Consider the following 16,705-nt stretch of genomic DNA (forward strand, 5'->3'; position numbering starts at 1 on the left):
TTGCACAGGCTACTTTTTATCCCGGAAAATCAAAGAGTTCCCACGGGAATTTAAAAACCTAAATCCACGCGGACGAAGTCGCGGGCATCATCTAGTATAATATAATAGTACTAACTTCAGTCTACAACTGTGGTTGGGCTGGACCACTGGCAGATATGACTGTTGCTGTCTCCTCCCCACAAGGAAGGGTATCGTTGACTGAGTGCAATGGTCCGCGTTACTCGACTAATGGCTTCAGCCCGCGTTGACGATCACGGATACACCGAAATAATTTTTCATAATACTCTTCAAGAGATAATATTTATAGTTCTCCGTTAGAAGCTCAGCTGTTTTTCAGTTTTTCACGTTATATGATGATAACCACTCGGCCGTTACACGGGATTTATGGGTATCAACTACTTGACGCTAATAGTGCTTTAAAATATTTGAAACTAAGAAATTCGTGGTAATTTCTTAGTTTCGATTTTTGGATAGTACTTTAAATCATTTGGGAGTTGTTGACTTATTTATATTACTTCGTATGGACAGGATTATTGAACAAACAAAATGACACTAGTGCTAATCAATCTATAAGAGCCTTAATAGCTCAACCGGTATAGGAGTGGACTGAAAACCGAAAGATCGACGGTTCAAACCCCGCCCGTTGCACTATTGTCGTACCTACTCCTAGCACAAGCCTGACGCTTAGTTGGAGAGGAAAGGGGGATATTAGTCATTTAACATGGCTAATATTCTTTAAAAATAAGTAAAAAAAAAAAATTGTTCCAAACGTACCCAGGTCTGAGAAGAGCCCACAACAAACTCAGCCGAGAGCCCTTGCGTGGTGGTTGATGTGGTGAGTATGACCTTCTCATTCTGAGAGGAGACGCATGCTCAGAAGTAAGCCACTATGGGTTGATGACTTAGATCACTGTCCCTATTATAAATGTGAAAATGTGTTTGTTTGTTGGTTTGTTGGCTTGTCCTTCAATCACATCGCAACGGAGTAACTGATCAACTTGAGTTTTTGCATGGGTATAGTTTAAGACACTGAAGGGACATAGGCTACTTTTTATCCCGGAAAATAAAAAAGTTTCCCACGGGATTTTTAAAAACCTAAATCCACGCGTTTCGTACGCGCGGACACCAGCTAGCATGGAATAAACAGTTTCATTTATTTTGGCGAATTGAGAAAAATACCAAAATAATTTGTTTTTGAGGTCGATGATCCGAGGGTAGTCGACCTGTGTGACCGCTCCAGCACCTCGCTGCACTCCAAAAATACGTTTTATTGTAAATAAAACGTATTTTTGGAGTGCAAAGTGCAAGTGCAAAAGTTAAAAAAATATAAATCTTGATTTATTGTCTCATATTATATTATAACATACATAATATACGAGTATAATTAAGTGACTAAAGTTTTCGATTTCTATTACAAATGTATAATTATGTTAATATACAATTCAAGCTAAATATTTGCACACTGTCGGTGACAGTCGATTGTGTAAGGGACTGTTGTGTTATTGTTAACTTGTTATGCCCACAATTTTGCAAATGAAACATTTATTTATTTATTTATAAAAAAAAAAAAGATTCCGACGAATTGAGAACCTCCTCCTTGTTTTGAAGTCGGTTAAAAATAGCTGATGCCTGCGACTTCGTCCGCGTGGAATAAGGTTTTTGTAAACTCAATCATATCAATACATACGTATTCAATCATCAATACTCTTAAACTTTTTATCCCCAGAATAGATAGGTACCTACCGTGGTAAATGGTAATAGGTGAGGAGGTATGACCCACCTTGCTTCACACCATGACCCATACTCTACACTCTACAGGTTCTTCGACTGTTATGTGTTACGTGCGTCTTGCGAAGTAATCTACATCGGCCTTTAGAATGACATTTCGGCTTTGTAGAGCGTTGTCACTGTCATTCATTACCTATATGACGTTTTGTCGGTCTTAACGACAGAGACAATTCTCTACAAATCTGCTATCTTGCTCTAAGGGTCGATGTACATTACTTTCAGCCGCGTTAAACTTACGATTGATGGATGATCTCAAATTAAATTCCAATTTCTTCAAAAGTTCTAGAAAATTTTATTGGATTCCATTAGGCATAATAAATATTATAATACTGAACGTTATAATATTATAGGTCACAAATTTAAAATTTTAGGATTTAAAAAATCGGCCAAGTGCGAATCAGAATCAAAAACTACTTACTAGATCTCGTTCAAACCAATTTTCGGTGGAAGTTTGCATGGTAATGTACATCATATATTTTTTTAGTTTTATAATTCTCTTATTTTAGAAGTTACAGGGGGGGGGGGGGGACACACATTTTACCACTTTGGAAGTGTCTCTCGCGCAAACTATTCAGTTTAGAAAAAAATGATATTAGAAACCTCAATATCATTTTTGAAGACTTATCCATAGATATGGATGTCCATCCCACACAGGGTTTGATTAAAAAAAAAATTGAGTTTCAGTACTAAGTACCTATGGGGAACCAACAAAATTTATTGTTTTTTTTCTATTTTTGTCAGAATACATCTACTTACCAAGTTTCAACGGTATAGCTCTTATAGTTTCGGAAAAAAGTGGCTGTGACATACATCCAGACAGACAGACAGACATGACAATTTTTTTGTCATTCGGCTACGGAACCCTAAACACAATGGATTTGTATGGGAGATAGATTGCGCATGATTGTAGAGGTTGTAGGCGGAGACTAAAAATTCAGAGGCCGACGCTCCAGTCTAATGTAAACAATCTTATCATTCTCCAGAATTGAATCGCGTACAGGAGCGGACTCAAATATGTCGAATTTGCTGGAGAAATTGACGAATTATTTTGTATGAGTTTTAATTGAAACAGAAAAAAATACCAGAAATTAAAATGGATGATGTTTTGTGATATAAATTGTTTGTACCTATAGCATTATTTTATTATTATTTTCTGACAAAGGTTCTGATCTAGACATAACATTGATTCAACCCTATCGTATTTTTACCCAGGTTTATGTTTGCTCTAACGCTATTATCACTTCCGATTAATATTACGGAAATAAGCATTTTGCCACAAAGATAATCCTATCAATGATAAAAGTAAGAATGTTAAAATATGAAAAACACCAGAAGGCAATGACTTGAGGCCGACCGATTCGGCGAAAACCGACGAAAACAAAGTTATATATAAACACAACAAATAGGTATATTGGGTCACTCCCGCAAGAAAATACCGCTGTGACAAATAATTAATCTTAGTGTGCCAAAAGCGAAAATGTAGATTTTATATTTATTTCTAAATAGTTAAAAACATTCTTTGTTTTCCCGAAGTTCGTTAGTCGTGCGCTGTCCTCTAGTATAGAGACTATTCTCTCGCTCGAGCAAAAAGTGTCTAATTAATAGGTTCAAAATGAAACCTGGATCCGAAGGCCTCAACTTGGTTGCTACGTACTGCATCCTACTGGTGTTGCTGATTACTCTATGGCTTCTTTACTCGGCATTTTAAATCTAAATTGTGAGTAAATTTTATTAAAAATGTATACGTTCTAAAATAAACCTCCAATGATTTTTTCTGCAATGTAGTAAAATAAAGATGTGTTATAAAAAGTCTGTGACGGAGAGTCATGAAATTAATCTTAACGTAATCGCTGTTTTGTTTTATGAAATTGAATATAAAACGAAACTTTAAAAATGTTTGAAGAAATATGACTGTTACTTTGTAAAAATAAGTGGAGATTTTTTTGAAGCACATCCGATTTTGTTTTCAAGCATATTTATTTCATAATCGCTCCTTCATGTCATCGTTTCATAAAATGTTTATAGAAGATATAAAAAAATACTTAAGTAGAAACTTTCTACACTATTCACATCAATGCTAGGTACTTCATTAAAACAGCGGGGTAAGACTCAAGTTGCTGGTAGTTAAGGCTATAGAATGAGGAAGCTCTATCTAATGTGTGCCATCTGTAAAGCAATGCCTTCTGTATCTAGCTCTTGATCCAACATATTACTGGAGGAAATAATTCCCGTAGACTGAAGGTAATTCATCTGAAGCATCATTAATTTAGCTCAACGGTAAATGGAGCAGACAGGAATCCGAAAGGTCTTCGATTCAAACCCCACCCATTGCACTATTGTCGTACCTACTCTAGCACAAGCTTTACGCTTAATTGGATGGGAATGTTAGTCATGATTAACATGGCTAATATTCTTAAAAAAAAATTACCAAAAACATTTACAATAAAGAGAAATAGAGAGGAAAAGTGGACAGGGAAGCACTTATCTCTATGGGAGATCTACCAGTGACCCTTGGCAGTGCGAGAGGTAGTAGAGGGAGTAGAATAGGAACAAAAAGAAGATAGAAAGTTATTCATGAAAAGTAATCAAATAATTGGGTACCTATTTGACTACATCAAAAATAAATTATTTCTCAGTGATTATTAAATAGAGGGTCTTCCAAAATACGTAAAATCCACGTCCTTTGTTGGTTTTAAGTGTGATAACCATTTTAAATTGTCGATTAAACTGAAAAAAGCACGTCAAATGATTGTGACGTCACACACCGGTATTTCATAGAATCCCGGATACTAAGCGCGCGTTTTGAAGTTTGATAAAAAGTTACTGATTTGACTAGTTGTCAAATACCGTATTGCTAAAGGAATTCATCCCAAATTTTATAAATACGTCGTGACACTGGCGAAACACTCTGTGCCCAGCTGGCACACCTAAAAGCCAATAATTGGGAATTGAATTGAATTGATAAATACGTCCTTCAACCACAAGTCCGTCCCTGCCCGCCGACGCATGCCGCCAGGCCGAGGATCAGCCCGGATCAGTTCTGCTCCACATCGCAAGCATGCCGATCAACGCCGAGACGGTGAACCTCGCCGCCACTTACATGATCCTCGTGATCCTGCTCTTCTTCCTGTGGCTGCTGTACTCCGCAGTCTTCTAGCGCGCAGCAATGTAAGGCCCAGTGACTAAGTGACTCGAGTGATATTTTGCAAGACCTAGCTTACAGTTTTTTTTTAAATAAAGAATATTAGCCATGTTAAATGACTAATATTGCCCTTTCCTCTCGAACTGAGCGTCACGCTTGTGCTAGGAGTAGGTACGACAATAGTGCAACGGGCGGGGTTTGAACCGTCGACCTTTCGGTTTTCAGTCCACTCCTTTACCGATTGAGCTATTGAGGCTCTTAGCTGCTTATTGGATTTAGGTCTTCACTCTTCTGGTATTTTAAATGGTGGTTTTCTTTTTAGAAAAACCAAAACAATAGCCGTTCGAAATTCAAAGTCAAAAGTCATACCTACACTTTCTGATTGTCGATTGCTGAATCTTTTTCTGTGTATAAAAATGAATCGCTGAATGTGTTGCTGGTTGCAAATCTCGAGAACAGCTGAACCGATTTCACTAATTCTTTTTTTATAATATTCCTTGAAGTACGGTGATGGTTCTTAGAGAGAGATTTATTTAAAAAAATCCTGAAAAGGAATCGACTGTTAGGCGGTACGAAGTTCGCCGGGGCAGCTAGTATGCAATACAATTACAATTAATTAAACGTAAACTTAAAACTAAAGCTACGAATAATTTATACTTAAGTTCTTTTTCAAGAAATAATCCTTTGGGAAGTGATTGTGAAAGTAAAGTGAGTGTGAAAGTAAGCATTTTGCCGAACTTGGTTATGGCTTCCTCTTTATTGGATTTGAGTGACGAGTGATTGTGACAAAGTTTAAGGATTTCGCACATACGAGTATTTCACAGGACTTTGATTTGATTTTGCTTTCTGTTTCATTGATTTGTTTTATTTTCTAACAGACTTCCGAAAAGGAGGTGGTTCTCAACTCGGCCTGTTTTTTAGGGTTCCATACCTCATACCAAAAACGGAACCCTTATAGAATCACTTTGTTGTCTGTCTGTCTGTCTGTCGGTCTGTCAAGAAACCTACAGGGTACTTCCCGTTGACCTAGAATCATGAAATTTGGCAAGTAGGTAAGGTCTTATAGCAGACATTCGGGGGAGCAATCTGAAAACCGCGAATTTGTGGTCACAACAAATGAATGAATCACACAAAAAAAATGAAATTGTGGTCATGAACTAATAATTAGTATTTCCAATTTTCGAAGTAAGATAACTATATCAAGTGGGGTTCATATGAAACGGCTTCACTTGTGCATTCTAAAACAGATTTTTATTTATTTTTATGTATAGTTTGTGGTCATAGTTTTTGAATTATCGTGCAACATGTCGAAAAAAACTGTACTGAAGTACGAAACCCTCGTTGCGCGAGCCTGACTCGCACTTGGCCGGTTTTTTTTCAGAATTCAACTATCCAAGTTTTTTTTCGTAATAGATACCTTCAGACTTTAGGCCTACTGCCACGCTGGCTCAGTGCGGATTAACAGTGTTCCTACACCATTAAGAACATTATGGAGAACTTCAGGCACGCAGGGTTCCTCGCGATGTTTTCCTTCATCGTTAAACCAATATTCCATTGCTTAAAACGCATATATAAAGAGCCTCAATAGCTCAACCGGTAAAGGAGTGGACTGAAAACTGAAAGGTTGACGGTTCAAACCCCGCCCGTTGCACTATTGTCGTACCTACTCCTAGCACAAGCCTGGCGCTTAGTTGGAGAGGAAAGTTGAATATTAGTCATTTAACATTGCTAATATTCTTTAAAAAAAAAACCAAAAAGTTAGAGGTATCCCCGACCACCCGAAAAGAATGCGTTCGTAAGATGACGTTCTAACTACTAGGTTATCATCGGGATAACTCCAATAGGGAATTCATACTTAGCATTGTTTGTTTTCATTGTTATCACCGATCCATATCCACGTCAAGCTGCTGTCACCGACAGATCTATAATTATACTCATATTTATAAATCTGGAGATTGGGCGTGGCGCGTAGGCGCTTCGGTGTGGAGACAATTTCGTGACACGACACGAGCCAGTTTTCTGGAGCCGTTTGTCCAGTCCACGCGTCCATCATGCCGCAGCACGAGACGACGAGCCTCATCGCCACCTACCTCATCCTGGTGCTACTCCTCGCCAGTCTCTGGCTACTCTACTCTGGAATGTTCTGAGGTGCATAAGGTTATTTTTTTTCGTTTAATAGCGACAAAAGTGAGGGCGGAGTCTACTTTGGATTACAGTTTTTTTCTTCAAAAGCGAAATAAAAGTGAGGATTCTTGTTAGATTAAGGTTCCTTATATTATCTTCACATCTATGATCTGAAGATGCTGGAAATGTGTTTAAGATACTTTTTACCCACAGTTTTTTTTGCATAAGATTATTTGTTTTTGTTTAATAGCGACAAAAGTGAGGGCGGAGTCTACTTTGGATTTTGGATTACAGTTTTTTTCTTCAAAAGCGAAATAAAAGTGAAGATTCTAGTTAGGTTAAGGTTCCTTGCGTTTTCTTCACATCTATAATCTAAAGATACTGGAAATGTGTTTAAGGTACTTTTTACCTACAGTTTTTCTTAAAAAGCGAAACAAAAGTGAGGAATCTAGTTAAGTTAAGGTTCCTTGTATTTTCTTTACACCTGTGATCTTGAGAAGTTGTGAATGTGTTTCTTTCGTTATTTCTCCCGCCAAGGTGGTCAGAGATCCTCCGACAGGATCTGTATCGATACTCGGTACATTACTTGCATTGCATGTAGGTACATCGGTATATTAGTGGTGTAATTACTTACTAACTTAATTATTAATAACTAGCTTATTAATATGCTATTTTAATATGCTCGCGATTTCGTCCGCGAGTATATTAAAGGGACTACACAAAATTTCGAACCCCTATTTCACCCCATCAAGAGTTGAATTTTCAATAATCCTTTCTTAGCGGATGCCTACGTCATAATAGCTATCTGCATGCCAAATTTCAGCCCGATCCGTCCAGTAGTTTGAGCTGTGCGTTGATAGATCAATCAATCAGTCAGTCACCTTTTCCTTTTATATACTTATTTAGATTATAATTTTAACCGGTTGCCTTTAAAACTCTTTTCCGGTAAAATGACCTTATGACAAGATTTAAGACGGTACCTAAACATTGTTCTGTATGTACTTATTTGATTATACTTTAACTGTGGACATGAAATCTTTTTAACACGTTTCTTCCCTTTTTTACGATATTATGTTAATTAGCTACACTAAAATAATCGTAACAGTTCATTTTACTAATGTTTTAGAAAAGTATATCACCTCATCTTTCACATAACTACTTAAATTATTTGTATGGCCGTTGATAAGCGTATAATAAGCTTACCTACTACTTTTGCATTTTAATCTACTAATACCGGCGTAGTACTATCTAAATCAATTATATAGACTTTACCATTACATTAATATTAAGTAGGTACATTAGGTAATCGGTATTTCCAACTAATTAATTGAATCGTAAAAAAGTTATTGCAACTTATGAAGATCAATATTTTAAATTTTTAGTTTTTACGACATCCCGTAGTCGATCGGCAATAAAACTTGGGACCAGTTCCTTTAATCATAAAACACTCGATTCTTGGCAACGATCTAATCTAAAATAATAAAAAAATATAAACCACATTTAAAATAGCAAATTGGAGCCGTCATCAATCGCGTGAAAAAAAATCCAATTTAGCTCATTGTTATATTTTACACTCGGAATAAAATTGAAGATGAAAATTGTAATACATAAGTACCTATATTTACCTCTCTACTCTACAATTGCAATGTGAAAGTTTTCGTTTCCCATCTAAATCTATAAAAATAATCGTTGTTAAAAATTGCCATTGTTAGCGACAAATGTGACTGTGAGGTGATACTCGTAGGTTGAGGTTAGTAGAAGTTAACTTTTTCTACATTGGTACAAAAGAAGAAACTAAATAAAATACTTAGAAATCACTTCAAGAAACTACTACAATATAATACTGTGGATCCAAAGTAAACCATCAAAACCGTTAAAATTAAAGAAATTTTGAGACTTTTGTATGAAGTTGAAAAATAGAATTTCCACGGTAGCAACGTGTCTCTTTTAATTTAAGAAAGTAATTTAAAATATATATAAAAGGAAAAGGTGAATGACTGACTGACTGATCTATCAACGCACAGTTTAAACTACTGGACGTATCGGGCTGGGCAAGCAGAAAGTCTTATGATGTAGACATCAGCTCAGAAAGGATTCTGAAAATTCCACTTCTAACTGGATTTCCGTCATCCGAGTTATATCCGTTATCCGTGAGAATACCAGCGATTATCTATACAAAACAAAAAGGAACGTATTTTCACGGACTCGGATCGGATCAGTGCGTAACCGCTGTAAAGGGGTAAAATAGGGGTTTAAAAATTGTGTAGTCCACGCGGACAAAGTTACGGATTTATAAGCTGGTCTTAAATAAAATCAAGAGTATGTGAAGAGATTTGTCGTAATTTTCAGAATAGAACGCACAATTATTTAATTCTACAAAACGTAGATTTCATTTCACCAGATGACACAGAAACCTTAGTCAGTCTCGGTACCCACTATTACATCGGCTATAAATGTTCGGTGCCTGCGTCTTCTCGTGAAAACATAACATTCCCCTGTCTAAAATTATCCACATTCTACATAATTCCGCCGAAACTGCGAACGATGCGTGTCCAGTAGACTGTATACTGTATACCTACAGCATCCACATTTGCAATAAAACATAGTTTTTCTGCCGAAACATTACGTTTCTGACTCTTGTAAACATAAGTAGTATATGCTATTGCCAGAAATAATACGATTTTGCTCTCACCGGATCAAGGGAAATGCCTAATCTCTAATCGTAAAATTGTGGTAAAAGTCTACGCAATCAAAATTCTCTTCAAAACTTTAAGACGTGTGTTCGGTTAAAGAATTCTTCTTCTTCTTTTGCTTTGTGGCGGTTAAAGTATTAAAAGAAACTAAGTAAGTACCTACCTACTTAAGTACAATTTTTCTGTGCTAAATGAAAGCTCTGAGTTTCTCGTCCTACCCTGACCCATATCTGTAAACTGTTCCAATTCTATTTTCATTGCCTTAAATATTGGTTTTGGTACCTATAAGTTTCTTGACAGACAGACACACAGACAGACAAACAGAACAGACAGAGAATAAAGTGATCCTGTAAGGGTTCTTTTTCCTTTTGAGGTACAGAGCCCTAGAAACAGCATGTTGATAAGACAACAACATAGAAATACCTACCTACTTTATGATCAATGTTCTATTTATTTAATTAATTAATATAATTTGCTATATTACATTTCACACGAACATTATAAGCTTCATTATTCGTAAGCTAGATACTAGGTAGCCAAAAACTTTTCAAACGATCTAAGATGTTAGATTAATGGACGCGTGGCACGTCAAGCGGCTAATTAAATTGAAACAAATGAGTGAATAATAAATCTGTTGTGTTGTCTCTAGTACCTACTAATTTGTCTCTATTAATCTTGAATACTATGTCCAAGATCACTAAAGCTTTATATATTAGCCATTAAATGAGTGAAACTTTCTTACTTATTGATACGGCATGTCTGGCAGTTATCAGTGACGAGTGACGCCATTCCAAGAATGCCATGCTATAGTTCTTCGATTAATAGCCAGAGTGAATTCCATCTTTAGAGAATATAAGAGAACACAAAACCTTTGTAAGAATATCGCCAACATCGTGATTAAATCCGAAGTAAGAGGAAGGAATGAATATGAAAACAAATGAAGTGTTTCTTAAAAATCTCTAAGTAAACTCCAAAATTCAACAAGAGGAAGTTTGTTTATTGTAATTTATTGAAGAACAAAAGCAACCTGGAATAATCTTGAGTTTTATCTCTAGATACCCTTGATTGCTGTGAAGGTATAAACAATAATTTAGAGATGAGGCCGCAAGAACGTATTTATTACGTATTTATTATCGCCGACAAGTCAATCAATTCAGGCAACATAATAATATTATGACTACGTCTAAAATTGTGTACTAATTGAAGTTACTGGCAGTAGGTATACCACACAAGAATATTATAATTTTAAAATAATGTTTACAAGTCACATTATTCTGAAAACAAACCCAGGCTCACGGACCACTGTTCTTATTCTACTTTATGATGTTTGGCCCAGCAACACTTGACCTCTAGCCAGAAGCTGATTTAAAAATACAGACAATAAAAAATGATCAAAGAACGTCGCTAATCTCTTTGAATAATCTTAAAATCTTTACAAACGCTCAAAAAATGCTCAAATGGCAGAACACATCAATTACACCCGTCTACTCTGTAAAAAAACGAAAAAAAAATGTGCAAGCGATTGACGCACTTTTTGCAATTAATCATGCTTTCTGTTTCGACATATTGTCGAATTTTTTTTAAATGACGCTGAACCAAAACATTTAAAATAGCGTTCTATTTTAATCGGGTTTAAAGATAACGTCCTTGTCCTTTAAAACAGCACTGACCGTGAAAAAAATATAAGAGTTTACGTCAGAACTATAGTATATTGTTATTTTCCGAGGTTTCTGGTAAAAATAAGGGTAGAGAGGAGTGCCCTGCAAGAGACCTACGCGTATAATAAATTATACAATCAATGTAGATTGAAAGTTAATATCCTTGCCCTTAAATAACACCAAACTGACAGTGAAAAAATATGAGTTTACGTCAGAACTATACAGTAAATTGTTATTTTCCGAGGTTTCTTTCTATACTCCGGGTAAAAATAGGGGTACTGATATGACTAAACCACTAACAGTGTGTAAACACTCGCAGCGAGTCAATTTCTGCAGGATGTTCCATCAGAAATCAACCTCCGCAATGTCTTGCCGAATGACTTCTGCAAGCATTGTTGCTAGTGAATGATTTTCTTTCGCTTTACCAAGCAGTTTGGCACGCGCATGATATTGTTCTAAGTTAAGACCCTATATCACTTGATTTCTTACCTTTTACTTTTCTAAAACGCAATATCTAAGAACAAGATAAAAGCTGATAGAAAGTTATTGATGCTGAAACTCTGTTTTTTTTTTAAATCCAGTTTTTGAGCCCGAACGTCTTTTTTCCATAACAAGTTAGCCCTTGAGTACAATCTGACCTTGGTAGTAAGAGATGACGTAGTCTAAGGAGACTACGTCATCTAACCTATCCACCATCTAACCTAATCTAATAACCTAAAAGTACCTAAGGTACCTGAAAGTGGCAATGGCAGTTCTATTAACCTACTACCCTTATTATCAGACCTATACGACATCGTACCGGACTGCTTAACCTCTTAGCGGCACGGCTTTGCGGATAGAGTTTAAGGTCAAAAAGAAGCTGTTAAACATTAGCATATTCGTGTACATGCCGGTAGTGTGTGGACTAGAAAGAAGCTGTTAAACATTAGATATTCTTGTACATTGTAATAGCAATCGGAAACGAAGCTTCCAAATATTTGTGCAGGCGTCAAATCCAATCTCCGTCACGAGCTCGGGGCTCGGTGGCAACGCAAATAGTTCTGACCATTCTATTCATAAATAACATGTTATAGCGACATTCATACCGCCAATAAAATTCTTCTCTCCGTACTTATTTTTGTTTCACAAATTGATTGGTATTTTATAAAACATATGGGCTTTGGTATTTTAAATATTGATTTTAAAAATCTATACCTGTATAAGTTGTGATAGCCTAGTGGTAAAAGACGTTAGCCTTTCAGTCGGGGGTCCAGGCACTTCTAAATTTCGAAGTTATTATATGCGGTTTAAGTACGGTGAAGTAAAATATCGTGAGAACCCCTACATGCTTGAAAGTTCTTCATAATGTTCTCGAAGGTGTGTAATGACGTATGTGAAGTCTGCGTATCCAAAATTGGCGAAAGGAGTGAGGCGAAAACTCTTCTCATTCTGAGAGGAAACCTGTATTATTAGAATGATTATGAAATATGTGTGTTATCAATCCTTACAGAAAGATATAATAATGTGTTCGTACATCTTATAAATAAAAACGTAGTCGAGATAGAACTCGTCTACCAAGAAGAACATATCCAAAGTGTTTCTACCATAAACATAAGTAGAATTGGGTAGTAAGGCAAAAATTAATATAATGTTATCTTTGTTTCAGATGCGGTCGGGACAAGACAAAATTAGAGACCAATATAAGATGGCGGATAGACGATCGCTGTAAAAACAATTTAATTTTAAGAAACCGTAATTTTAGTGTTAAGTTAACTCTACTTTAAGCATAATGTTGTATACACCCAAGCATTTATATGACACGAACTCTGGAACATCAGGTGGACGAAGCTCAAAATTAATCAAACGCAAAGGGTACAAGAAACGGGATTGTATGTTTAAGCAAGAAAAACACCACAGGAACACTGAACAGTGCTGGGCATTCCAAGTTAATTAAAAACTAAAAATGTATTACATAAAACGTGAAAGACAACTATTTAAATCGTCAAATTAACATCCAGTGAAATTATGTTATAGTAACATTTTTTTGTTATTCGGTGCAGTTCGACTATTTTAGAATGTTATTCTTATTACTTATTGTTGTTAAGAACTAAGTCAATTTTATAATAAACTTTTTTTAAGAAAATCCTTTCGATTTTTGTTTATTTCATTTTTATTACGTACTAGCTTATGCTCGCGACTTCGTCCGCGTGGACTACACAAATTTCAAACCCCTATTTCACCCCCTTAGGGGTTGAATTTTAAAAATCCATTCTTAGCGGATGCTTACGTCATAATAGCTATCTGCTAGTCAAATTTCAGCCCAATCCGTCCAGTAATTTGAGCTGTGCGTTGATAGATCAGTCAGTCAGTCAGTCACCTTTTTGTTTTATATTTTTAGATAAATCACGGAGAAAGAAAACAAATAGCTCTAAATTAGATGAAGGTTAGAGAATGCTGTAACGGTTCCCGCTATACATAAAAACAGCATTTAGCATTCTACCTATCATTGTGATAAATGTGAAGCTCATGTGATTGAAATTATTGTTAGAAACGAGAATAGTTCCCTATAAAACTGGACTCCGGTGGATAGCCAAATGAATGTTAACGTTACACCGAAATAGAGCTCAGTGCTGGCTTCCGTCCAAACAAACATTCAGTAATTCATAAACCCGGTTCATTTCAACGCAACCGTGAATGAACATCCGTTAAATTTCGATGACATATTGACTTTACCAACCATATCAATTAAAAGATCTGGTAGAAATTAAGCTGTGATAGCCTAGTGGTTAGGACGTCCGCCTTCTAATCGGAGGTTCGATCCTGGGTATGCACCTCTAACTTTTCGGAGTTATGTGCGTTTTAATTAATTAAATATCACTTTTTTACGGGGAAGGAAAACATCGTGAGGAAACCTGCATGCCTGAGAGTTCTCCATAATGTTCTCAAAGATGTGTGAAGTCTAACAATCCGCACATGACCAGCGTGGTAGACTATGGCCAAAACCCTTCTCACTCTGAGAGGAGACCCGTGTTTTGTAGTGAGCCGGTGATGGGTTGATCATGATGATTATGATAAAAACCCATTTTTTAATGTATTACCTTGACGTAGGCTGCTGAATGCAAAGCCGATAGTTTACTTACACGCACCCTTGTGATTTAGAAATTCGTCAAACGTATAAAAACCGCGACTTAACAAAATATTATGTTGTTTAACACAGTGTTTAAATTTATGCAATGGCAAATCTAAGTACTCTTTCGGAATCATGTTATAATAACTTTGACAAAATACATTCTAGATGGAGATGCACTAACCTTTTATAATTTTTTCAAGTTTATATTCCTAGAGTTCCTCAACAATGCTTGAAATATTTTATAATTTTTATAGTGTTTTACCTACACTTCAAGGAAGGAGGAGACGCGGGTTCGATTCCTGACGGTCCGCAATTTTTGATATGTAGGTATTTAAAATTATTTAGAATATTTGAAATAGCAAGTCCCTTCACATTTCGATGATAGTGTGCTACAAATGTTGTGATTAAGTATATCTTTGGTGTGCTACCACACTAAGAGAAAGAGAGCAAAAACCGAATAAGTTCATTGCTAAGAATACGTTTTACTAATATTGATAACAAATAACAGCAATTATTTTTTTATATTTATTTATCGCTTTAAGATTATTTATCTCGTTCAATAGACGAATCACTTTCACTTGATGATTCTGTTGATGGCAACTTCTCTTCAGGTTTTGGCCTCGTTGGCATATCACTGTCAAGTGATCTAAGATTTCTTTCTTCTGCAGTCAAGTCCCTTATTGGTTTCAATTCATGCATTTCTACGGGGTGTAATACAGGAATAGTCTCATCATAGCGCACGTGGGGTTTACGTTTTTTTAAAGTTTTAGAGGGTGTGATACCTTTAAATCGTTGTGTTGAACTTTTAGACGAGATTTTATTATCTATCCAACTTTGGGCTCCTTTACGCTTCTGCTCTTGAATATAATCTTCAACACTTTTTACTTCACTTGGTGATTTCTGCCTCTGTTCTATTTTTTCAAGTTTTTTATGATGTTCCTCTAAAGTGAACGATTCGTTCGATATTTTTCGTTCATTAATATTATCGGTAACAGTTGCTTTTCTTGATGTACTAGGCACTGTACTTTCAGATGATAATTTTCTTTTTGCAGACATTACAGATTGAGTATATTTCATATTACTTGGCTGTTGAGTCAAATTTGTTTTGTTCTCATCCTCTAAAGTTTCTATACCGACTTTACGTGACGGTTGATTGGATCTGGCGCTATCCAAATTGGAATTCGAGTACCTTGTACTAGTTGGCCACATGTATGGTTTATCAATTGACTGTGACCTTATGTTTGTTTGACTTGGTCCTGGTGGCGGTGAAAATACTTCAGACTTCTGTTTTCGTACCCTGCCAATCTGGACTGAAGGACTAGGAGACGATCGAGAAGTCGACGGTTCTGTCGTAGGACTTGAGGGTGGGTGATCATCGCTCCTAAATGGATGGCCTTTGGGGCCTTTTTTATGGTCTCCATAAAAATTATCATCCCTATAAGACTCTATATGTTTGTAAATAGCGTTTTCACTTATTGGAAAATGTTTCAATAAATCGGCCCAATCGTTCAAATGTAGAGTGAGTACTTGTGACTTTGTAGTGGTTACGTAAGAATGCGCAAACGGTAAGTCGGGTAAAAGCCCTTGTAACTGAAAAAAAAACAATTATAATTCTTAACTGTAGAAACATGTTTTTAAAAAGTGCTATGAATTGGAATGTTAATGCTCTTCAAAAGTATTTGTACCTGCCCGAAAATTTCCCCAACATAGTAGGATCTTGATTTATTAGAGTTTTCACATATTTTTCTTACTCGTCCTGTGTGTATTAGGTACATAGAGTCAGTAATTTCCCCTTCCTTAACCACGAACATGTCTGAAAATTGTTTAGTTACTGCTATCAAAGAAATTCCTGCCCAAGCAAAATTATTTAGTAGGAGTATATTTATGAACAAATTTGGGCATTGCCACAGATTTAAGTTAAGCATTTAAATTTAGTTCATTACCCTCAGTATAGGTGTATAGCTTCATAAATCCAACTAACTGACGAAGAAATGCAGGCTCGCAGTCTTTGAATAAGATATGCTGAAACATTTGAGGAATTGAGTCACTTCAGAAGAAAGAAATAACTGCACTAAAAGAATGCATTGATAGTTAAAAAATATCGGATAAGAAAAATATTCTTCGGAAGTTCACATCCTATCGTAGCTGAATGACTTTTGGAGCTTGACAGGTTTTCAAACTTTTTATCTTT

General features: G+C 36.0%; 2 protein-coding genes and 1 long non-coding RNA gene across 3 annotated transcripts in view; 2 read left to right on the forward strand and 1 right to left on the reverse strand.

Annotated features, from left to right (window-relative positions):
• LOC117984634 (sodium/potassium-transporting ATPase subunit beta-2-like) overlaps positions 1 to 16,705 on the forward strand; it is a 176,072-nt gene that overhangs the window by 104,427 nt on the left and 54,940 nt on the right. The window lies entirely within an intron of this gene.
• On the forward strand, positions 6,538 to 13,529 carry LOC117996361 (uncharacterized). The gene is made up of 2 exons (XR_011237165.1): positions 6,538 to 7,078; positions 13,051 to 13,529. It is a non-coding gene; the product is annotated as an uncharacterized lncRNA (long non-coding RNA).
• LOC117989674 (uncharacterized) overlaps positions 15,058 to 16,705 on the reverse strand; it is a 31,239-nt gene continuing 29,591 nt past the window's right edge. The window contains exons 36-39 of the mRNA XM_069498552.1: positions 16,458 to 16,536; positions 16,200 to 16,327; positions 15,597 to 16,104; positions 15,058 to 15,533 (exon numbers count right to left, since the gene is read on the reverse strand). Of these exons, the coding sequence (XP_069354653.1) occupies positions 15,058 to 15,533; positions 15,597 to 16,104; positions 16,200 to 16,327; positions 16,458 to 16,536 (1,191 nt within the window). The remainder of the gene's footprint in view (positions 15,534 to 15,596; positions 16,105 to 16,199; positions 16,328 to 16,457; positions 16,537 to 16,705) is intronic.

Source organism: Maniola hyperantus, chromosome 1 (assembly GCF_902806685.2).
Source record: "Maniola hyperantus chromosome 1, iAphHyp1.2, whole genome shotgun sequence".
NCBI lineage: Eukaryota > Metazoa > Arthropoda > Insecta > Lepidoptera > Nymphalidae > Maniola > Maniola hyperantus.